The 23,375-nt window shown below is 42.1% G+C and overlaps 1 protein-coding gene across 1 annotated transcript; it reads right to left on the bottom strand.

The window, feature by feature from the left end:
* Window positions 1-122: 122 nt before the first annotated feature.
* LOC133025555 (uncharacterized) lies at window positions 123-22,464 on the bottom strand. The gene is made up of 47 exons (XM_061092245.1): window positions 22,397-22,464; window positions 20,830-20,937; window positions 20,484-20,637; window positions 20,175-20,367; window positions 18,508-19,873; window positions 18,300-18,392; window positions 18,101-18,214; window positions 17,633-17,789; window positions 17,120-17,312; window positions 16,584-16,655; window positions 14,461-16,351; window positions 14,250-14,330; window positions 13,313-13,819; window positions 13,149-13,222; window positions 12,774-12,920; window positions 12,458-12,618; window positions 12,021-12,180; window positions 11,713-11,910; window positions 11,354-11,501; window positions 10,874-10,941; window positions 10,314-10,567; window positions 9,890-10,163; window positions 9,452-9,602; window positions 9,226-9,302; window positions 9,022-9,114; window positions 8,619-8,851; window positions 7,884-8,064; window positions 7,586-7,780; window positions 7,201-7,351; window positions 6,609-6,724; window positions 6,313-6,459; window positions 5,887-6,037; window positions 5,607-5,779; window positions 5,366-5,501; window positions 5,104-5,211; window positions 4,828-4,947; window positions 4,695-4,732; window positions 4,441-4,558; window positions 4,131-4,243; window positions 3,841-4,042; window positions 3,490-3,701; window positions 3,227-3,398; window positions 2,878-3,014; window positions 1,179-1,293; window positions 842-1,090; window positions 627-747; window positions 123-529 (listed from the first exon to the last, which is right to left on the bottom strand). The coding sequence occupies exons 2-47, from the start codon at window positions 20,930-20,932 to the stop codon at window positions 301-303; spliced, it is 10,146 nt and encodes a 3,381-aa protein (XP_060948228.1). The 5' UTR covers window positions 20,933-20,937; window positions 22,397-22,464; the 3' UTR covers window positions 123-300.
* Between the last annotated feature and the right edge of the window lie 911 nt (window positions 22,465-23,375).

Genomic DNA, 23,375 nt, shown 5'->3' with positions numbered 1-23,375 from the left:
GACTTGAAACATGAATGAAGAAATATGGTTTCGCTGCGGGTGAGGCAGAGATCCAAGTCTTTCTCTATCCGGAGAGATGGGAAGGAAAATCAAACATAACTTTTCTAAACTTTCTTCTTTATTCCAAATAGAATGACGCAGATCTCAGGTCACAACTGAAAGTGTTGACATTCAACCGACTGAAAGGAAACAAACAATAAAACATGAATGTGCAGCGACTGAAGAGAAGTTAACTGCGTCAGAACCGGATGTCTTGATGAAGATGTCTCTTCTTCACAGTTTCTATCAGAAAGAATGTCTTTAACAACTAGAACAAGAACATGTGGACGTGGTGTCGTCTGTTGTCCGTTGGGCCGAAGTTTGCAACCTTCTGTCCTGCAGCTCTCGGACTGTGAGGGTTCGAGCGAGCATGGCCTCCATGGTTTCGCCATCCAGTGGGGTAGAGTCGAACCAGTGGGGGCTGCTGGGAACACAGCAGCGATCTGGCCGAAGAAATAACCGGTCGCTGCACTGCTTCACCGTCTCAGGGCTGAAAGGAAGCAGAGGAAGACGTTTACATTTCAGACAGGTAGTTACATTTGAACTGCTCAGGCGTCCTCAACTTAAAGTGCGAGTCAGACACTCACCACTTGGAGAGGTAGAACTCATAGAGTCTGACCGGGCAGTGGAGCGGGTTCTCCGTGTTCTCCATCATCTCCAGGACATTCTCCACGTTATCTTTCTTACGTTTTTTAGCGGGAACCCGGTCTGCGTCAGACAATCATGAAAAATCAAACACAAGAGGAGGTAATGAGATCTGATCTTCTTCATCACTGTTGTATCTTCACAGTCGTGTTGGTACCTGGCTGAGCTTCAGTCGTGGATGTGGGCGGGTAGAAGCGAAGGGAAGTGGTCCGGGTGTGGTCCAGGTTGGTTCTGGTGCAGCAGGTGAGCTGGGTGAAGGACAGCTGGCGGTGCTGCTCCACCGTGGTGAAGCCAAAGTACTTGCAGCAGAAGAAGAGCAGAGTGTTGAGGAGGACGATGGGGGAGTACGCCCCCAACTGTTTACAGTCCCAAAGAAACTCCTCCTCCACGCAGGACTGGATGCAACCTGCCGGGGAAAACAAACAGGATCTCTGAGCAGATCCGAGTTTATCCGAGACAGAAAATAAAAGTTAAAGACCTGGACGTTAACTCACCAGCGTCTGTGACTGAGGGTTTGAGATGTTGGAGGATTTTGTTGAACTCAGTGTTGAACTTGCTGTAGATCACGTCACTGAATATGTTCTCCATGCGATCGTTCTCAAACAGAAACTGACAAACGACAAAACAGAACCATGGAGCAAAACAAATGGTAGATGGATTGTGTAGATTTTGTGTTTTTCTTGTCTTATGTTTTCACAAAACTTGGAAGGATGAGACATTGACCAAGGAAGATCTCTTATGACTCAGATCTGGACAAAGAAGTGGATCCAGGACTTTCTTTGATTAAGAGACATATTTAAAATTTTCACTGATTTCACAGAGAAAAATTCATGGATCTTGAAGAAAGGTTCTGACTGTTTGGCTCTAGTTAGTGTTTGGACCTAGTATTTGTGAACTTCAGTTCGGCCTACATTCGTAGTCAAAGCCTAAGGCCGCGTGTCCTTTGTTCTGGAGAAAACCAGAGCCTCCAGAACTCAGTCTCCCAGGGTGCCTCAATGTCACACAGAGGTGTGAAATCCGACCGGAGACACAAGTCATCCACTATTGGTCACTCTGGGACCCATGAGGTCACCAAGCCCATATAAGGCCAGGTCTCCCCCTCTTCTTCCTCTCTACGATTCCTATTTCAATGCGACGCTCCGAGAGGAGCCACCTCTCTGTCTGCGCAAGAGGTGCAGCTTTCCACTCACCGAGCGAGGGAAACCTCCTCCAAATCCAGGCTCTACCAACCTTCAAGCAGTGACACAAGGTCCTGAACAGTGAAACTGCAAAGGCAGCAAGACGACTTCACAGAACCTCGAACCGCACAGAAACTTTTTTTCCCTTTCCATGGACGGGTAACGCCACTGGGCTTAATAATTATACTAGGCTTAGCAAAGACTGTTTATCAGATTCCTTGTGATGTTTATAAGTTTGTTTTGTGTTGTGGTGATATTGGTTACAATTTATTTGAAAGTTAATGTTAGTTATGCTCTTCAGTCTTTCCTTGCATGCCTCTTGTCGTAAACATTCCAAAGAGGGGGGCAGTTATCTTCGAAGTGGCCAACCGCCATTTTGGAAGCACGCTCACTCACACAGACACACACACACATACTCACATATACATCTTTATATATTAAGTACACTGTTAGTAATTTGTGTTTTTATACTTTATTATCTTCATAATAAATGTTTGTCTTTCACAAATGTTTTTTCATTGTTCAAAATTCATGAATTTTGCCAACCACTACACTGTGAAGAATTCCATATCCTTCAACTTATCTAACTATCTATATGGTAATTTTGGTTATAGTTATAAATTTAATTGTTAATCAGAATTCCAATTTTGTTAGTACTTTTATGAGACTTAATCCATAAATTGACTCTTTCCCCCTTCCTTTGAAGGGTGGTGCCCTGAGGTAACTTAAATCAATTAAAGGTATTATTTAATATTCATATTCAATATTTTATTTTGGTAACCAAATTTATTGAATGCTGAAAGGAACACCATTTTATGGTATCACGTTTAATGCATTATTGCACAACATTAGCTTCTGCCCTTTCTTCACAATATCACAAATACTATACATATGAAAAACACTTACTTATTCTTAAAATAGGACAAACCTCTCTATTCTCTCCATGTGATGTTATAGTATTTCTCACGATAGTATGAGGCCCCTTTATGTTTGTGTACTGTCTCACTCATCTGACCTGTTGAATGCTGAGGCAGAGGTAGAACAGACTGTCGGGGGGGTGCGGCTCTCCATCATCTCGTTTCACCTCATTGACGAAGCAACAGAGGCCGTCGCTCAGTTCAGCCGCAGAACAGAGAAGAACGTTCTCCTGGTCTGAGTGGATGAGACAGTCAGTGATTGATTTATGATCAATTACTTTCTTCAATGTTTCAGTAGTTCAATAGTGACATCTATCAATAGCTTGTTCTGTCCAGTCAACATTTAAAGGACATTTTAGTTAAAAAAAACACATTATTAATGCATCAAACACCAAAATGTGAACTGAAAATCACATGGTTTCAAAAATAAGAGACAGAACAACATACAGGAAACAGGATCCAGGTTGGTTTGTGACTTCCTCCCCTGAATCCATCTCTTCCAGGCATCGATCCCACACTGACTCTTTTGTTTGTGCGGTTTCCTCGACACGAGTTTAGACAAGTCTCTTTGAAACGTCTCCTCTTTGGTGACCTTACACAACCGGGGCAACTTAGGACCCTTGGACAGAGAGGAGAGGCAGGTTTACAGAACAGAGAGATGAGACCACTGCATCTAAACTGCTCTGTCCGTCTCTCAGGGGGTTTCTCACCTCGTTCTTGTTGTGGGCTTTGCTCTGGAGCGTTGGCTGTGACGGTGGAGGAGCAGGTGCAGAGCTCGCAGGTTCCTCTCTGATCGGAGGAGGAGCCGGAGTGTGTTGTTGACCGAGCGACCAAAGGCTGACGTCAGTGAACGAGTGCTCCTGGAGGTTGAAACTACCCAGATTGTTTGTATCCAAATCATCGTCGAAGCTACTGGTGTCTTCTGAAAATAATGTTACAGATAAATGTTGCACAGAGTTTGAATGTTCTGGTTCCATTGAGAGAGTAGAAATCTGGAGTAGTTTTTTATTTATTACTATAAATATGTGTACTACTGGTATTTATAAATATCCCAATCTTACCGTTTAGGTCCTGAGTTTCTTGTTTTTCGTCTACAGGGGTCAGCTCTTCAGCCCTCAGCCCGTTCTCTCTCTCACTATCGCCGTCCTGCTGGGTCCCCGTCTCAGACCTGAGGTGGAGTTCTGCCTCAGGAGGCTCGACTCTCTCTTTCATCGCTGGAGCAGGACGGTCCAGCGCCACAGGGAGGAAGATGGGCACTGGCAGCTGTCAAAGGGCAAGGTTTGAGAAAGACAAACTTCATAAGAAACCTAATAAAGGTCTGTGAAACAGACGGAAAAAGAGTTTTACGCACCGGTACCGGTAGACCCACAGGCTGTGGTGTGAACTGGCTGTACATGTTCATTGGTAGTGGAACGTAGGCCGGCACTGGGAGAGGCAGCACTATGACCTTAGGTAGAAAGATGTCTTCACACAAGAGAGAAAGGAAAAAACAAACAAATTCAAAGATCTTTAATTGGAATAAAGCATGTGTGTATATTTCATTTCATATTATCCGCGAAGTCGTATGTATTTGTCCCAAACCAAACACATCAGTGCAGGGTGAAGCTGAAGAAGTGTATTTGGCTGAAAAGGAAAGAAACAAACTTGAAAGTGTATTTCACCTGTTTGTGCTTCTGCGTCCACAGTCACTGTCGTACATGAGACGCCTTTGTTGTGGACCAACGGGGAGCAGAGCACAGACTTGTTCTTCAGTTCCCTGGGAGCGGTTTGAACACTGGCCTGAACAACAGCCAAATTACATCCTCATCATTTCCATCTTCAACATCAGGTTGTTATTATTATTAAGCTTGTAACTCAATGTGCACGACTCTGATGATGAACAATGTGGAGGACTTGACTTTCGGAGTGAACTTACATGTCCGACGACCTTCGTTTGAATTTCAGGGACAGATTCTGTAGAGAAATGACAGAGTCAGACGCTGTTTGTCCACGTAGGTGAAACCTGGAGTCTTTTGTGTCTGTGCGGTTGTGTGTGTTTGTATGAGTACCATGTTGTGTAGTGCTGGAGGAGGTATTGTTCCTGTGAGCCAGATGACTCGCAAGTGAGACGACGTTGGTGATGACCGGGGAGGATTCTGCCGCACGTGAAGATTCAGGGGAGGAAGAAGCTAGAAGCATAAAAAGAGTCAGGATGTGATGTTAGTGTTAAATTTATGACATTTATATTGACTGCCTCATAATTAAAGTCAGGTCTGTATCATATTCATCACTACATATTTGTGTATTTTTGTCTTGATGTTGTGTACATGTGTTTGTATAAATACCAGGTTGTGTAGTGCTGGATAAGGTTTTGTTTTGACTCGAAAGTGAGATAACGCTGGTGATGATGGGCGAGGACGCTGCTGCACCTGACGACTCAGGAGAGGAGGAATCTAGAAAAGAGAAGAGGGGATGTTACTGATGAATCTGATTATCATGATCATATTGAACTGCTCCAGCTTTTATTCTGTATCCAAGAGAACCACATATTCAGACACAAACAAGATCAAACATGTCGACCAATATCATATTATAACAGTAACAAACCTGTGTTGAACACCTGGAGCATTTTGTTGCAGAAGTGAAGGACACATCTGAGGTCACAGAAGTGTTTGACCTCCCCCAGCATGGAAAGGCTCTCTCGCAGTTTCCCTTTATGACTGCAGGTGTCGCACTTGGCATACTGACAGAAAGCAGAGCGTTAAAGAGTCGTCAGTAGAATGCATTTGTCAAATTCAGACGAGGAGAACAAAATGTGTATATAAAATACGTGTCCAGCTCAACTTACGCAGCAGTAGAGCATGTTGTATTTTGACATGCAGACCTCAGAGCAGAACTCCTCTGTTTTTCCTGCGTAATTTGCCGTCAACACTGTCCTGGAGCAGGAGCGGCAGTAAGCACACGAGTAACAGTGCTTCCCCCACTTCCTCTCCAGCTCATGACCTAAGAGAATCTTGCAGCCTGAGAGGAGAGAGAGAGAGAGAGAGAGAGAGAAGAGTCTTCATTTGGCTCATTGACATAAAGTTAACTTCAGACCTGGGAAGTAAATAGTGAATCTGTCTCCTCACCATCACTGCAGAAGAAGCAGTCTTTGCTGTCGATTCTCTTCGCGTCCTTGGCGATGCCTTCAGTTCTACAGTATTCACACGTTGTCATGATGTTCGTGACCCTCTTGAACTCTTGAGAACAGGCCAGGCTGCACACGAAAGTCATTTTTCCCTATAAGCACACACAGATACACAGTATTTAATGTTCACACATGTGTCACAATGTATGTTACCGTCTCGAAGCTTTCAAGAGTTGTCAGAACAATACAGTGAGAAGGAAAACGTGAGTTTGTTCCATAGATATCAGCTCAAACTGGTGCACATGACATTTAAGCACAAGCACAGAATGTGAAATTAATACCTTTGGTTTCTAAAACTGAAATCCCTGACCTCTCAAATAAAGTTAGAGAGAAGAAAATATAGTGATGTGCTCAGATTACAACGCACCTTTTGCTGGACAACTTTGGGTGAAATCTTTATGATGCGTCGACACTGGGCACACAGCAGGTTCTCTGGTGGTTTGAGGAAGTCACTGTTGGTTAGATCCGAGGCTCCTGAGAGGTGAGAGGAAGCACTTGTGTCTTTCTGCGTCTCCTGTGGTACAGAAAGTAAAATGAAAAGATGAACACGTCCCTCCACTGCCAGTGTAACATAAAATGTATGAGATCATTAAGAGTTAAAAAAAATCTTTACATAATCCTCTCTGCAAATATGAGCTTTGTGAAATCTACAGACTGTTTTACCTTGAAGGTCATGGCACAGGCGAGAGTGCAGAAGTTTCTGATGGTGGCGGCTGGCATGGCGAGGTGGCAGGCGGGTAGCGTGTTCCTCCCACAGCTATCACAGTTCAGTGGAGCGTCTGGGAAGAAGCAGGGAAAGAGAATAATATGTGTAAGCGTGAGATAAGGGGAATGAATACACACAGAAGGATTCAGGGATCCAGTTGGTTCCATATCACAAATATACAACCGCAGAGTATATACGCAGTCACCTTCTGCTTTATAATAAGTTTTGATCAAACACTAACCCTAACATGTTTCTTTAGTTTGAGACATGTTTTGTCTCAAATGTTTTTTTTCTCAGATAATGACGACAGCATCTAAAAGCAGTTCAATATCATCCACCTTCATTTGGAGAATTTAAGGAAATCCACAGCATCGAGCTTTAAGGTCTCTTGACAATTAAAGTTGAACCTTCATTATCTTAAATCTCACATAAACAAAAAATGAGTCGTTTTGTTCACTGAGAGCTGGAACTTCCCAGTGGAGAGAGAGAATAACGAGAAAAGGAGGGAAAAGGCAAAGAGCAGATATATTAACTGAGAACGTCCAGTACCTGACGCACTGGCAGCCTGGATCTTTGCTGCCATCACACAGCTGTTGGTGCAGAAGAGCTCCACCACGTTTTCTCCGGTTATGGTCTCCACCATGTCTGATGCCGGACAGGAAGACTGGCACATGACACACGGCTGCCATGTTCGGATTGTCTGCAAAAGAAGAGAGAGAATATAAAATCCCATCCATCATCACCTCATCGTGAGCAATTTTTAAATAACACATCAATGTTCTGCATTTCCAATACTGCAGGTGGGTTTTTTAAACCTCACGTAGAATTTAACCAGAACAAAAACCAAACCAGATGCTGCTACAAGCGAATAACAAGTATTAATACACCTTTACAAACGTATTCTTTGACCGACACGTGCACAACCTTTTCCTACCTTTTTTACTTGGGCCACACACGCTGCAGTGCAAAGTTTTTTGTTGCCCTCCTTCATCTTGAGGATGAGTAGTGTGTTGCAGCGGCAGTGACAGTTCTGACAGAGCGACAGATTGTTCAAGTTGCAGAAACGGAAAAAACACGGCTCGCTGCAGATCTTGTGAACCAGGCCCTGCTTTATGATCTCATGCTTGCTCTGCAGGAGGAAAAACAACAGACAGTCAGTCAGCCATCATTTATTGTCCTTTACAATCAGCACTATTACAATAAACATCATTTTATCCTCTGAAATCTCTTACAATGCAGTATCTGCCGCACATGCTGCATTGGGAATGTGATGCGAGAGGCACGATGGGTATTTTTGTGGACACGATTTTCTCGTAGTTGAAGGAGGACAGACAGGCCTGGCTGCAGAAGTCCTTTAATGTCCCTTCAGGCTCCACCGGGAACTGGAGGACGTCCTGCGACTCTCTTACCTCCCTGGGAGAAGGAAGCAGGATGAAGTCAGTTAGAATGTACACACAGTGATTAGATGCTGCTAAATCGGGCTGAAGGACGCTGGGGACGACTTAACTGTCAGTGGAGGTAGTCGCATTTTTAAAACATTACTCTGAGGTGACATCTACAGGCCAACAGGACAGCCTGAAGTAACTGTTTTTAAAGCCAATGATCACAACGTTTGTAATAAATCAGAATCAGACAAGTGCAACAACTAACTAAACCTATAACAAGTCAGACGCTAGTAAACAATAATCACAATAACATTTTCCAAGAGCTGAAAAATAAGAAATTCAAATCCTGTTTTGTCCAAGAAGTCCACAAGGCTTTCAGTTGACTACGAAATAAAACAGAGCAGGAAAGCCATATCCTAGAGTTTGAGAATTTTGAATTTCGTCTTAATAAATGATTTAACCAATTAGCTAACTCTCAAAATTATTGCAGATACATTTTTGAGAATTCCTTGAAATTCTCCAAGCCAAAGCTGAAAGAACAATGTGAAAACACAAGCAATGAGCAGAAAGCGTGTGACTCACTCGAGGCAGAACTGGCAGGTCTTCCTCACTGGTCTCATTTGGTAAAACGTTAAGATGCAGGCAGTGGAGCAGAAGACGTCCGCATGGTCCTTCCTTTGGTAAACGGTCTCTCCGTCCATCAGCGTCTTCTTGCAGCTGAGGCAAGACAGTTTCAAATCCACGTGGCAGAGAGCGGTGTCTACTGACGGAGGAGAGTCTGTCGTCAGGAAGAAAACAGGATCGATCTGCAAGTCCTGTCACAAACAGAAGGAAGATGATTCACGGGGACTCTGATGGAACCTGCTGACAAATGTAATGAATACTTTCTCATACCTCACAGACTTATAGTGCTGTAAACCGGCAAATACATTTGTTCTGCTTCCTTTTCTTTCAGCCTCTGATGAACTGTGATGTGTTTTCCTACCTTGGTCCCGCTTGGCTCATCCTTGATGTGTTCTGTGGCGACGCCGGGAGGCAGATTCTGGTTGTACCCCTCGTCGACCAGCTCCTCTTTTATCTTGACGAGAAGCAGGGAAAAAAAAAGAGTTGGATTAGTTGTGTAACATCTAGAATAGACAGGTTTGCGTGAAGTGATTATTCTAACTCTGAATCTAGATCAGAAACTCACAAAGTCCGTCTTTGGTTTCACGTCTTTTGGCGTCACATCCTTAATATGGTGCTCCTCAGATGACGAGCTGGTCTTTGCTATAAAGACAAGGTTCAAATGGGGTTCAAATAAATGAGGATCTATAGAGCAGAAGGAGAGTTTCCTTTGACAACAAGAGGCAGCTGTTTCTGTGTAACACAGAAACACGAGGGAAAGAAAAGTTTGTCGTTTAAATTAATTGAATTACCTGACTTGGTAAGAAACTGCGCCTTGTACACCACCAAACATCTGTTGCTGCAGAAGAAGTCCAACCTGCCGTCCTGGTCTTTGTCCTCAACCATGTCTGACAGGTGATGAGAGGTCTGACACATGGGGCAGACCTGAGGCGTCTTGACTTTCTGATATTGTTATAAAAACAGAACACGGTTGGTGTACGGTATAAATGTTGTGTCTGTTATCAAATATTCAAACGGATCTTTATTACTGGAGTTTTACTGTGTGATTTAATATACAAATATACATTTAACCTAAACGCCTGAACACACAATTTCATCACAAACCAGTAAGATTAACAGTTCTCGAAATTAGCGATGACTTCCGATGATTTTTTTAACCTTGACACCTTGAAATGTGTCAGAAAGTGTAAAACTCTTCTTGCAGAAATGATGAGACGACGATTATGCACCTCTTTGAAGTTGACCAGACATTCTTTACTGCAGACTCTGCTTTCCTCCATCTTCAGCAGGAACTGGTCGTCGGTGCAGGCGGAGGCGCAGACGTCACATGGAGGCGCAGTCGGGTTGTGGATTTGGTGGTAATCGACTCGCGGTTGTGTCTTCAGGACGGCCGTGCTCATCCTGGAAGTGACGGACGCGAGGCAGGTCTCGCTGCACAGCTCCTTCATCGTCCCTACATCGCCCACTGGAGCCAGGATGACTTTTAGAGGCTGAAGTATCACCCTGAGGAAACAAGGTTCAACAAGGTGGAGACAAGATTCACAGTCAGTGGGAGCAGGAGGTTTGATACGATCCAATGACCTTTATTGTTAAATACCCATGAAACATTGGGCTTAATGAGAAAATAAAAATAGTGGAGGATCCTGGACTTACTGAAAGCAGTTGTGGCAGTGTTTGCTGGCGACTTTGATGTGTGGATTCAGTTGAGTGAAGCAGGAGGCAGAACAGAACACGTCCGACGCGCTCTTCAGATGATAAACTGTTTGGCCCTTCATCATCATCTGCTCACAGCTGCGACAGGAGACACACGAGGCGGCGTTGATGAGCAGCCTCGTGATGAGCGTCGGTTCCTCAGCAGCTTGAGAGGCGGCGGCTCCGTCCACAGAGGAGACAACGCTCACATCGTCCTGTGGGATGACGCACAGTTATGGTTAAATGCTACATATACACAAATATGATAACTGCTTGTGTGTTGTTGATTTCAATCTTGCAGAAAATAAGTATTGTGTGTATATTTACACACAATACTTATATACAAAGTATACAAGTATTTTGTGTATATATTTAAACATCCATTATTCAGTATGAACCATTTATTTTGTTGTTTTATGTCTGATTGTTGTTTTATGAACACTGCACCAACCACACCAAGGCAATTTCCTGTATGTGCAAATAAACTTGGCAAATAAAAGGATTCTGATTCTGATACTCACAGTATTTGGTTTACAGTGGGTCTGTTGGCTTTTTTTCTTTTTTTTCAACCAAGCTTTGCGTTTATTTTCTGAAGGGAAAAAACAGAAACATGTGATTGTTATAATGGAATTATATACAAGTACTGTGTGTTTATATTTAAACATCCTTTATTCAGTATTTGTCAACAACTATCACTTCTATAAGGATGTGTTTTATATCATTAAAAAGCAGTTTTACCTTATCAACATTAATCACAAGTTATGGTTGTTGGCAAATACATTAATGAGAACCAGCACAAGTACTAACGACAACATGACCGTGTTTAAAATCATCAACAAAATGTTTATATATTGTATACAAAATGCCAAATAGAGGGAATTGAAATGAAGTGTCTCCAGTAAAGGAAACACTGCTGGGGTGAGACCTCAGGTTTAATCTTCCTTCCAACACAGCAAAGGACAGATGAGGAGGAGACGTGAGAGAAAGCGTGTGTTCACTACCTTGAGCTGCAGGCTTCAGTTGGTATGAAACCATACAGCCGCGATTGCAGAAGAGCTTCACCGTGCCCTCGATGCTTTTGTAGTTGACCATGTCGGACATCTGCTGAGACGTGAGGCACATGGAGCAGGGTTGGGGGGTTTCGGTTTTCTGTGGAAACACAAAAGGGAAACAGCTTCGGATTAGCGAGCGTTTGGACGAACATTTCTGATTGATCGCTTGGTGGATTAAACGTCAGAAGAACACCTTTTTAAAAAAGAAGGTTTTGTCTGATCAATAGTAAAAATATGAAGATGGTGATTTTATTGTCGTAGGAAACCAGGCTGGAACAAGTGATGTTCGGATTGTGATGTTGTTGCACCTCTTTAAATTCTGTGAGACATTCCGCACTGCAGATGGTCTTCGTGCCGTCTTCCTCCAGCTCCACCATCAGCGGCTGCTTCTGGCAGTGGGAGCTGCAGTGGTCACAGGTCGGCATGTTGTCCCGGCAGAAACCGTCCAAACAGGATTTGTGGCAAAACTTGTGGACAGCCTGCGATAAAGACAACTCACACGTGGCCTGTGGGAGATAACGAAGGAGCGGTGAGCACAACAAGGACTTTACACCCAAAAGGAGCAGATGTTTTTAGATTTTAAAGTGGAGCAAGTCAGAGATCTGCGTATCCTTACAGTGCAGGACTTGTTGCACATGCTGCAGAGGGACTTTGGTGTTTGGGCACGCACGTGTTTGGACTTGAAAAGGCACAGGCAGGTCAGAGTGCAGAAGTCCTTCATAGTCCCTTGAGCGTCGACTACGGCCATGACGAGGTCCAGAGGCTGCGTTATCATCCTGACAGAACCGGGGGGGGGAGATTTTGATCAACATTTGAGTTTTCATAGAAGGATATGATGAGATAATCAGGGTCACACGTTGAGAGGTTCTCCTGTATCTCAACTTGACTTTACTTTGAAGGAAATCGCTGCCACTGGAGGAATAATCTTCTAACTAATATCCTGTCGTGTGTGATGCAACATTAGTTTCTACTCTTGTAGTGTGTATGTTTTAATATTACAATCCTTCAACAGGAACACTGATCCAACAACATGATGTTTTTCCCCCAACTCACTTGTGACAGGAGTGACAGGTCTTGGTGTCGGGCTTGTTGACGGGGAACTTCTCGAATAGGCAGCTTTTAGAACAGAAGACGTGTGTGAATCCCTTCTTCTGGTAAGCGGTTTGTCCCTTCATCATGATCTTCTCACAGTGGGAGCACGTCATGTGCGTGGCCTGACAGGGAAGACCACAGATTTGATGAGCATGTTTTGTATAATTAAATGCAAATGATCGGATTCTACATTCCATTCTATCTCAAAGCGATAAGTCATTTCATGGTTGGTTTTTTAAATTAGGCCTTTAAACTCTGGAGCTGTGTCTACTCCCACCTCTTCAGTTGTGGGCTGATTTTTGGCCTCTGTGGAACTGGTAGATGTTTCCGGCTCTTTGTCGTCGTCCTGGAGCGGCTGATCTTTCTTCAGCCACTTCTTAAACACAGATGGTAACTTTGAAATGTGGACTGGATTCTGCAAATTCTTCTCGGACAAAGAAAAAGACCAGTTGAGGAGACGGAAGTGCTTTAATGTGATCTTATTGACCTCTTTGTCTGTTATTGGAGCCTAAACAAAACCCAATATATCCAGAAATACGTACGAACTTAACAGTAACTGTAAAGAGTTGCAGCAGGTAGCAGGATTTGTACCCTTTCTATCAGGATATATCTGATATTACAAATACAAAATATCTTCAAATCGGATACTTACAATGTCCAGTTTTCTGATTAACACCTTCACTTTCTTCATCCCATTCATTTGAGCTAATAACCTTTTCTTCTTTTCTATAAATAAAGTAAAAACATGTGTTGTTACACAGTTAAAATGCTTTGTCACTGTAATGTATTCTCATTGTCAACACTAGATTTGTTTACCTGTGTTTAAGGCGGCTGAGGAACCACTTGTATCCACTTCCCTGTCGTCAGCTCCTTCTCCCCCCGTCCTTTTGTCTGTTTCCTCTGCATCGACGTCCATGGTCTCTTCAGGGTCCGTGTCAGTGGAGTTCTTCTGTGGTGAGCGCTCTACCTTATTATCACTGACTTCCTTGTCCTGCTCCCTGCGTCCTGTGACTTGTGTCCTCACAGGCATTGCTGCTGATCCATCTGATCCAACGTCTCGGTCCCGGTTGTCATTTCTGACGTCCTCATCGGTGTCTTCGTCCATATCGAAGTCCACGTTCATGTCCTCATCATCACTAAAAGAAAGGTTTGTTGCATCCTCGGCACACTTCCCGGGCCCCTCCTCCTCCGACTGGTCATCACCCTCTGCGTTCCCCTCATCATCTTCCTCTTCATCTTGCACAGACTCTTCACTTTCACTCTTCTTCCTCTTGGGTCGTCCGCGTTTCTTCGAGGAGGAAACTCTTTTTGGAGGTGACGAGTCTGTAGAGATGAAAAGACAAAGATGGGACCGGGACACTATGTGAGGGGAGTATAAACACTTAACCTCTTCACCATTTGCTTTTTATTTACTAAATCATTTCCATGCTGCTGGAGACATGAACATGTCAGTCTTTGTCTCTACGAATTTTCTTTTATACATTATATGATAAAGATTTTGAGATATTTCTCACTTGTGATTTACACTTTCACACACACATACATATCTCTATAGTTTTAACATCTTAGCCAAGTGTTAATTGGTTTGAACTCAGTTTATGAACTCTAATACTCTTGTTGGAGGCTGCGCATGTGACTCATTGTTGGAAAGATGATATGCGTAATGTGCAATGTGTCCACTGAGATCTGGTAGAACACTGACGAGAGATGAGCAGGAGCGTTTGAGGTTTTCTCGACAGACCTCTTGACAGACCTGAACTTTCTGCGTCTTCACAGTCATCGTTGGCGTCACTGTTGTCAGAATCGCACTCCTTCAAATCCGGCTGCAGTTCATCTTCAAAGGGGAGACAGACACATTCAGTCAATATAAAAACAATAACACAGTTATCTAGTGACTGTAAACTGAACTTCTGCGTATTAAATAGCTCAACAGGACTCATTTAGGTTTTGAACTGGGCACATACCTGGAATCTCAATGTCCTCAAAGGATTTTCCTTCAAATCTCTCAGCAGATCCGTTCTCCCTTTCTGAGAGGAGCACTGATATTTTCGCGATGTCTCCCGCCGCCTCTGGCTTCTGATAATAGTCCCGGTCGGTGTGAATGTCGCGGCCCAGCAGCTTGGCTAGTTGATCAAGCTCATCGTTTGTGAGGCTCAGGATCTGGTAGGTTCTTACCATGTGCTTCCGAAACGCGGGCCTTTGTGTCTCGAGGTTCTTCGCACCACACCTGGCCACAAAGAGCCTGATGCATGTTTGCCCCTGGTAGGAGCTTGTGCGTATGGCGACAGGTCTAGCGAATAAGAAGGGATTTAGTGCATGTACACCACACGCTTCTCTCTTGCTCACCAGCAGTGTTATTGCGCTCAGCAGTTCTGGCGTCAACATAACAGCAATTTCTTTATCGTGACCCTTTCTTTCAGCCTTGCTCATCACATTGATCGTCACAAAGCGCTTGCAGAGAATCTCTTCGAGCTGTGACCGGCCAACAGAGGCGTCTGTGTGAAGCTCAGCGTCGTCCCTCTCCTGGAATGACTTCAGCGTTATTCGTGGCACTTTTCTGAACACGTTTGCATTCAAGATCACCACTTGTGCAAGTGTCACTCTGAGAAGTGCGTTGTAGACAGGGGGGCTCTCGTACATCGTCAGGCTCTGGACTGCAGACGCTGCCGTCTTCTCAATGCACTGGTATAAAAGCTGCATGTCCTGGGTGAACAGTATGGCCGATGGTTTATTTATAAAGGATTTTGATCGGGGGCCCCATACTTCGGCACACAGCCTCATAAATGTCTCTGCTCTGTGTATTGTCTCTTTGTCAGCATCCTCTTTCAAAGCTACAGCGTAACTTATGTCCCCAATCTTCTTGAGCGTCTCCCCCAATTTGTGTGGCAAAGATGGTCTGTCACAAGACTGCGTCTCTTCCCTGAAACCACTGAGCTCCTTGACGGCTTCCACCACTTTGCTGAAGTTTTCAGGCTTGACAGCATCTTCAAAGCAACTAATCTCCTTTTTCCGTAACCTTAACAGGAGCCTTCCCATTTCCCTCAGCCTCTGTCTAATGTACGCTGATTGTTTTTTCGTTTTATTTGTGAAGCACATACACTGTGCCAGGCGCAGCAAGTGACAATCCTCCCGCACCGCAGATGAAATCTCATCGTTATTCAGGTCATTTAAAACGTCCCTCACATATGAGGTCATTTCTCTCGGCTCAGTTTTAACTGTGGTAGCAACCAAAGATAAAATTTTGGTCTTGGGACCTATTGCACTCTTAAATAACTTGTTTGAGCACATTCGCACATGACGCCACATTTCCTTACGACAATACATGCCTTTACAGTATAGACAGGAGGCAAACAAGTTACTTTTTGTAAGGGACGCTTTAGGTCTTTTCGCCACTTTCAGTTCTCCACGGCAAGTCTTCAACACCTCCTGATTATGTTTGTAATTTCCTCTTTTTCTTAGATTGTCCATTTGCCTTTTTCGTTCTTTGGAATTTCGACGTAGTGCAAACACTTGAGCGATGTCGGCCTCCTCGTGTCTGTGGGTCAAAAGATGGCGAGAAATTTTGGACTGAGGTCTCCCGCAAACGTAACAATAGTTTTTGTTGGCGGGGGAAAGGCTTAAGGACTCTCTCTCAGGGGGATGGTCATTGGAGTCGTCCTCCTGCTGGACGGGGGAATCATCAGTGGGTTGGTGTTCAGAAGAATCTAACTCCACGACATATGGATTATTTTTCTTCTCGTCATCTTCTTTGACATCATTGTCGTATTCATCGCTGCTTGGCTCTTCATCAGGGCCAGGGACATACTCGTCATCACCACAGGATTCTTTGGAGCTACAGGCTTCAAAGTCCTTCACCTGAAAACAGATAATTGCGGTTTTATCTAAAAAACAGATATACTTTAACATCAGCTCATTGTTTTCTGACTTCAGACTCATTTTCTCTCCAATTTTAACCTTGTTTAGCTACTTTATGTTTTCAGACCTGACCTGTGGGTAAAATCCGGAGAATTGGCTACAGAGTTTACTCACAGTTTGCACAGGAGTCTCTGCTGAGTGCTATTCTGTTTTTAATCCAATCAAAACCCACCATTTCCTCCTCCGGTGAAGATGCAGCATCTTTCAAGTGTGTTTGTGTTGAATTCAAATCCTCACTGGTTCTCTGTAGATAAGGAAAGAACAGTCACACTAGTACTTATGTTAAACAAGTAAAAAGTAAATTCCCCACAATGTTATATATACATACAAATAGGTTTGAAGGGTACACGACAATTTACAGTCTAAAAATGGAGGATTTGATCCTTTCTTTGTTTTGCATAATAACTTGAATATTTGGGGGTTTTGAACTTTTAGAGACACAAATTTTTGCATTCTATAAACAAAACAAATATTGATCTCATCGCTAAAATAATCCGCATATTAATCCGATCCCAAATAATAATTTGTTCAAGTCTAAAGTCATGATTGAGTGCTGGGCTTCATTAAACAGAGTATTTTCTAATATTTCTATTAAACATATTAACAATATTTAAGAGAAAAGGGAGAGAACAATGAAATATTTGTGTACATTTCAGCAATAAATGTCAACACATGTACTACATATATTCATGAAGAAAGTACTCCTACCGTCGAGCGCCAGGGGTACGACGAGTCCCCGTAGTCGTAAGTTATCTCCTCGCCTCGATGTATTTTCTTCACTGCAAACAGGCACAAGTGCGGCTTCTCCTCGAAATCAATCTTCTTCATCTCACAGTTGGGACTGATGTGGTCGTCATTCACGAGTCTCCCGAGCCCTCCGGGGGTTTTCGACGCATCGACACTGCAGGAAAAATACTCTTCATGAAAAATGGACGCATTCTATCACAATGAAAGAAGATGATTTTGTGACTCGACAAAATGTACCTGCTTTATTTAGGCTACTCACGATCCTTTTGTTGAATATACAGAATTTTACACTCATACAGGTTAGCACATAAAAAAAAATAAAATAATTTAGAAACTTAATTTGAAGTAATTTGGCTAAACTGTTTTCATATTCGTCCTTAATTTCGATTGTCAAACGATTTCTATTTAAAATGAGCCACAGTTAATCATCCTTAAATCATCGTTCTGAACTGAAATCATATGAACTAAACTCACCGCCAGTTTGTTCCATTCCACGAAAAGTCAAACAGGTAATTGTTCAAAGTATCGCCCTGTTCTTCTCCCCGGGTTTCAGTGCGAGTGGAGATGTTCCCCCGATACTCAACAACAAAGCTGGATGGTTCGATGGACTGACAGGTGAAAACACCTTTTCCTGGAAAAACAAGAGTAAAAGGAGAAACCAGGTTTAATCCAATTATACAGAAACAGAAACATGAATCCCCCCCACACACACTGTAACATATGAGGGACCTGTGAGTGTTTTGAGTGTGTGGAACAAATTATTTATTATATATTATACAAAATGTTGGTCAGCAGCCTATCACAGGGGTGACAGACAGAGACAGACACACTCCCGCATTCACACATCAGTGCAAATTACAGCTTCACGTAAAAGAAAAAGGGCGAGAGACCAGAACCCTGGAACATATTCAGAGATGATGCTGTAGGAGATGCTTCACCGACCTTTGATCGTGTCAATCAACATTTCCTGTAGGAAGGGTTGGTCTCTGCGGGTCTTTATGTGCTCCAGGGCATCTTTCTCAGGAGTCCGCTTTCTGCATGGCCGTTTCCCATTTTCTGGAAAAAATTTGCCAAACATTTTAAAAATGAAAGCATCAACGAGGTCAACGTGAGACTCTCTGCTTGTCTTGGAGAGACTTACCGTTCTGCAGCGGTGGAACATCTGATTCGTCGCTGTCCTCTTCAGTATCGCTGTCTTTTGGTTTGCACATCTCCACATCTGGCTCCAACTCATCTTAATTAAAAAAAACAAAAAGATAATATATTCATTTGTTGGTTTTATAAATCATTTGATTTTACTAAGGAAACACTGGAAGATCAGACGTGTGTATGTTACAGTGGACCCATACCCTCAATCTCCATTTCATCCAGAGAGATTCCTTTGAATTTTTCAAGAGAACCCTTTTCCATTGCCACAAGTAGTTCAACAATTTTTGCCAGTTCCACCGCCGCCTCTGGCAAACGGAAATAATCCCTGTCGGCCCGAATGTCACGACCCAGCAGCTTCGCCAGGTGATCCAGCTCGTTGTTCTCCAGGTTGAGAATCTGGAACACTATTGCAATGTGCTTGTGGAGATGCGCCGTCCTGAGGTGCTCTGGGTTTTTTGCTTCACACAGATTTGAGAGACCCCGGATGCAGTACGCTCCACTGTAGAAGCTTGAATCGGTGCGGTCGGGCTTTGCAAACAGGAAAGGGTTGTCTTTGTGTACGCCACAGTTCTGTCTCTTGTCCACAAGCAGTGTGATTGCACTGACGAGCTCCGGTGTCAACAAAACAGAAACTTTTAGTCGATTCTTGCTCACAATATTAATCCTGATGCAGTGCTGTGACAACACTCGAGTGGAGTGGTGCCGCTCCTGGAATGACTTCAGTGACATTTTGGAAACCTCAGGTGCACCTTTGTTTAAGACGGTCACCTGTGCAAGCGTCAGTTTGGAGAGTACATTGTAGACCTGTGGGTTTTCATACATCTTCAGGGTTTTGATGGCAGAGGCTGACGTCGTTTCTAGGTACCTGTAGAAATCCTGCACATCACGTGTGAACGGTATCGTAGACGTGCTGTTTACAGGGCATGACCTTGTCCTAGAATGGCATCTCTCTACATGCCTAGACAGATCAATACGTTTGTACAAGCCTTTACAATGCTGACAGAGCCCAAATGCTTTAGCACTAACATTCCTTTTCGACGGTCGTCTTTTAAGTTTTAACTCTCCACTGTTGTTCCTCAACACCTCTTGATTATGTTTGTAATTTCCTCTGTTTCTTAAATCCTCAAATAACCTTTTCCGTTCCTTAGAATATAGAGGCAATGCAAAGGCTCCAGCAATCTCAGTCTCGTCATCAGCATGTCTTAAAAAGTGACGAGTGAGTTTAGTCATTCCTTTCCCACAAACGTAACAATAATTTTTCCAGGCGAATGTTGGCTCTTCGGACTCCTGTATATCGTCATCAGGTAAGTATTCTTCATCCGAGCTGTGTTCATCAGTGATCACAGCAGACTCGTCCTGCTTGCTGCATGAAGCATCGTCTGGTCGCAGCGGAACCGACTCCATCATCTCTTGAGAAGAATCCAGCTCTGTCAGAGGTGAACCGTCCCCGACGTCCAACTGACTGTTGGCAGACCTGTCATTGTCTTGGCTTCGTCCTGTGTCAGGAAGTTTGTCGTCATCATCACAGTACGATTCCTCAGGATCAGAAGTTCCTGAGTCCTGAAGCTGTAGATGCAAGCAAAATATATTATACATACTATACGTAACTTTATATGTGTGTATACAGACATAAATCATGTGTTAATCTACTGTGCCATTAAAATATTTATATAAAGAATTAGTTCTTGCTTCGATGACCCTGATGAATATGAAGTTTACCTTAGAACGTTTGCCTTGCTCTGTCCAAAAGTAAGAAAATCTATCCACATTAAGAACTGTGCAAAATCGTTAGGTGTACCTAATAAATCGCCACCTGAGTGTAATTCTAAAATCATACAAAAAGGCTCCTGCATCAGGATAAACCTACCATTGAGCGCCACGGGTAAGGGAAGTCCCCATAGTTGTAGGTTATCTCCTCGCCCGGGGATATTTGTCTCACTGCAAAAAGGCACATGTGTGGCTTCCCTCCACAAACAATGTTCTTCATCTCACAGTTGGGATTTACGTGATCATCATTCACGAATCTTCCGAGGCTCCTATACTCTCTGGAAGCATCAATGCTGCAAGAAAAACACTCTTCATGAAACTGCAACCATTAAAACGTGTAAAACATTGTACATAACCTAAAAAAAATAATCTTTTGATGTCTATAATGAAAAACAAGCAGATAACTTACCACCAGTTGAGTCCTTTCCATGAAAACTCATACAAGTAATTGTTTTCACCATATTTCTTCCTGCGCCCTCTCCCTTTATGATAGGAAATTTTCCCACAATATTCAACAACAAACTCGGAAGGTTCGATGGTTTTGCGGCTGACGAGTCCTTTCCCTAAAAAAAAAGCAACAATAAAACGAAAACACAAAAGATCTTAAACGAGAACATATTAGTCGACACAAATACTGTTTAAACGCTGGTACATCTAAAAAAACTTTGATAATTCTATTTATTTGATATTATTTATTAACTTGGTCGTAGGCATCATATCAATGCAGAGGATAATATCAGAATTGGACCACAAACCTTTAAAGTGGTCTATGAATCGATGGCTCAGCGAGGATTTATCTTTACGAGCAAGTATGTGTTCCACAGCATCTTTCTCTGGGGGGGTTTCCTGCTCCTCCATGACAGCTGCAAAGGTTTGCGAAAATAATAGATTAGGTTTGGGCAATGACAGGGAATCTGCTGAGAACATAGTTCTTCAGAGAAAAGCATATGGTCCACAATGGGTTCTACTAAGATATTAGTGAATTATTTTAACCACATGCTGATTTATATTAGTAAATCATTGTAAATAATATAACTGATAGATCATAAAACCTGGACCTGGATAGACAGCAGTGACTGGGTAGCATAATGAATGTAACGATTAGAAAAATCCCATTCCAATTTCAGTTGAACATAGATTTGATCATTTCCTGCACCTTTTTATTAAACTTATAGGTCAAATTTATTAAAAACATTTACGGACAGATTTTAAGGAGGTGTTATAGCCTAATGATTTTTATTTTGTTGTATTTCCTATTGCCCTCAAACATACTTTAGTTACGTCTGTGTGCACGTTTGATTTCTTTATTAAAACCCTGTAGCTGTGGAGATATATCTGCTCTTAGATAGAGGGATAGATTACTTTATTCATCCCCGAAGGGAAATTAAGTTGTCATAGCAGCCGGTATACTTGAATAAAATAAAATAAAATAAAATAAAATAAAATAAAATAAAATAAAATAAAATAAAATAAAATAAAATAAAATAAAAAATAGTGAGGTAGAAGAATAAAAAAACAGAAACACAAGATAAATAGGTAGATAAGGTGCAGTGTCAAGATGATGGTAATAGTACTGATGATATGATGGTAATGTTATTGTTAGACAGTATATAAAAATAGTACAGTATATATAGTATATTATATAATATAATACATATTTATATATGATAGTAATTATACCAATATAATAGCAGTATATAGTAATAATGGCAGCAACAGTATATATAATAACAACAATAATAGTAATATAATAATAATTATAATTATAACAGCACATGTATAAAAAATGTGTATAGACTTATATAAACAAAGAATATACAGAGAGTATGATATAATATAGGATATATAGTAGAGGTATAAATATAAGTATTTGACTATACCATAGATAATATAATATACTATGAGTCTAAGAATATGTAGACAGTGTGCAAAAGACAATATTATTGTATGAAATGATATATATAATATCAATATGGTTTATGACCTGATATATATATATGATTTATGAATTGGACTTGTTTATATAAAGCTCTTTCTACCTTGTATTTATTGTAATTGAACTGTTGCACTGCAGAGCTGAGCAGTTTCTTCTCCTCCAACACATTTCATTCTGTTGAGGATCCTGTGTTAACTTGCACATGAGAAACATCACCTGAAACTCTTCTTGTACCAGAAACTCCTGCCTTGTTTACTTAGCCTTGCTAGCATGCTAACACACACTAGCCACTGCTGGGCAGGCTAGCAGCCTTTTAGCGATACTCTGCGCATCGCTGCTACGTAGACAAATGCATTTATAACGTTTAGACGCAGCGCAGCGTTTACCTTCACTTTAATAACCTGGAGGAGGAGAAGAAGAAAGAGCCATAGCTGGAGCTCAAACACTGGCGGCCATCTTCTTTCTTTGTCCCCGCCTCGCCGCAGACCCCGTGACGATGACGTCGGTAAATGTGGCCAATCGGTGATCGTGACGTCCCTGATTGACACTCGAAGCAGCGAATCAGCGTCCGAGATAGTCCCTAGACTGCGGAGAGCAGAAGGTCCTCATAAACTTACTTCAAAGTGTCCTCATAAACTTACTTTAAAGTGTCCTCATAAACCAGCAGAAGTTCTCCTTATACTACTTTGACCGTATACAATTACTCTGTAGATTCTGCATTATGAGTCAATACAGTAACTTTACTCTTAACTGTGCAGTATTCAATGTGTGAGTGGCAGCCTGTTACAGTAGCTCTCACTTTTCGTACCTCTTTTTAGTGTGTAAATAGTGTTTTTAGTGTATTTTTGTTGTTGCTTATTTATTTTTTATTTTTTACTCAGATCACTACCATGCACAATAATATTCAACACTTTACATCTATATTTATATCATGGTCACTTATAATGGTTACATTGCAATATTTATGTTTCCATTATGCTATCTTGTAGTATTATTTATATTATGGTCACTTACTTTTTAATTATTTTCTGTATCATGGTCACTACTGTTGCAATATTACTTATAATATTTTTGTTTTCATTACAATAACACTTACATCATTCCACTTTCTCCCCAGTACCTGCTTTTGCACAGTGTCTGTTTTGCACGTTGTTTGTTTCTGTACTCTCATTATGTGCAGTTTAGTAGTGTACATATTGTGATCTTTTTTATTGTGCTTCGGCACTGTTACTTAAATTCTGTTTTCTCTTATTTGCTGTAACAAGTGAATTTCCCCGTTGTGTGGATAAAATAAAGAAATCTAATCTAATCTAATTCAATGTTCATATCCTCCGACTGTAAACGTGCTTGTTTTAAATAATTATA

This window comes from Limanda limanda, chromosome 19, assembly GCF_963576545.1.
Source record: "Limanda limanda chromosome 19, fLimLim1.1, whole genome shotgun sequence".
NCBI lineage: Eukaryota > Metazoa > Chordata > Actinopteri > Pleuronectiformes > Pleuronectidae > Limanda > Limanda limanda.
Note: the sequence above shows the minus strand (reverse complement) of the source record. Positions and strands in the feature narration are given on the sequence as shown.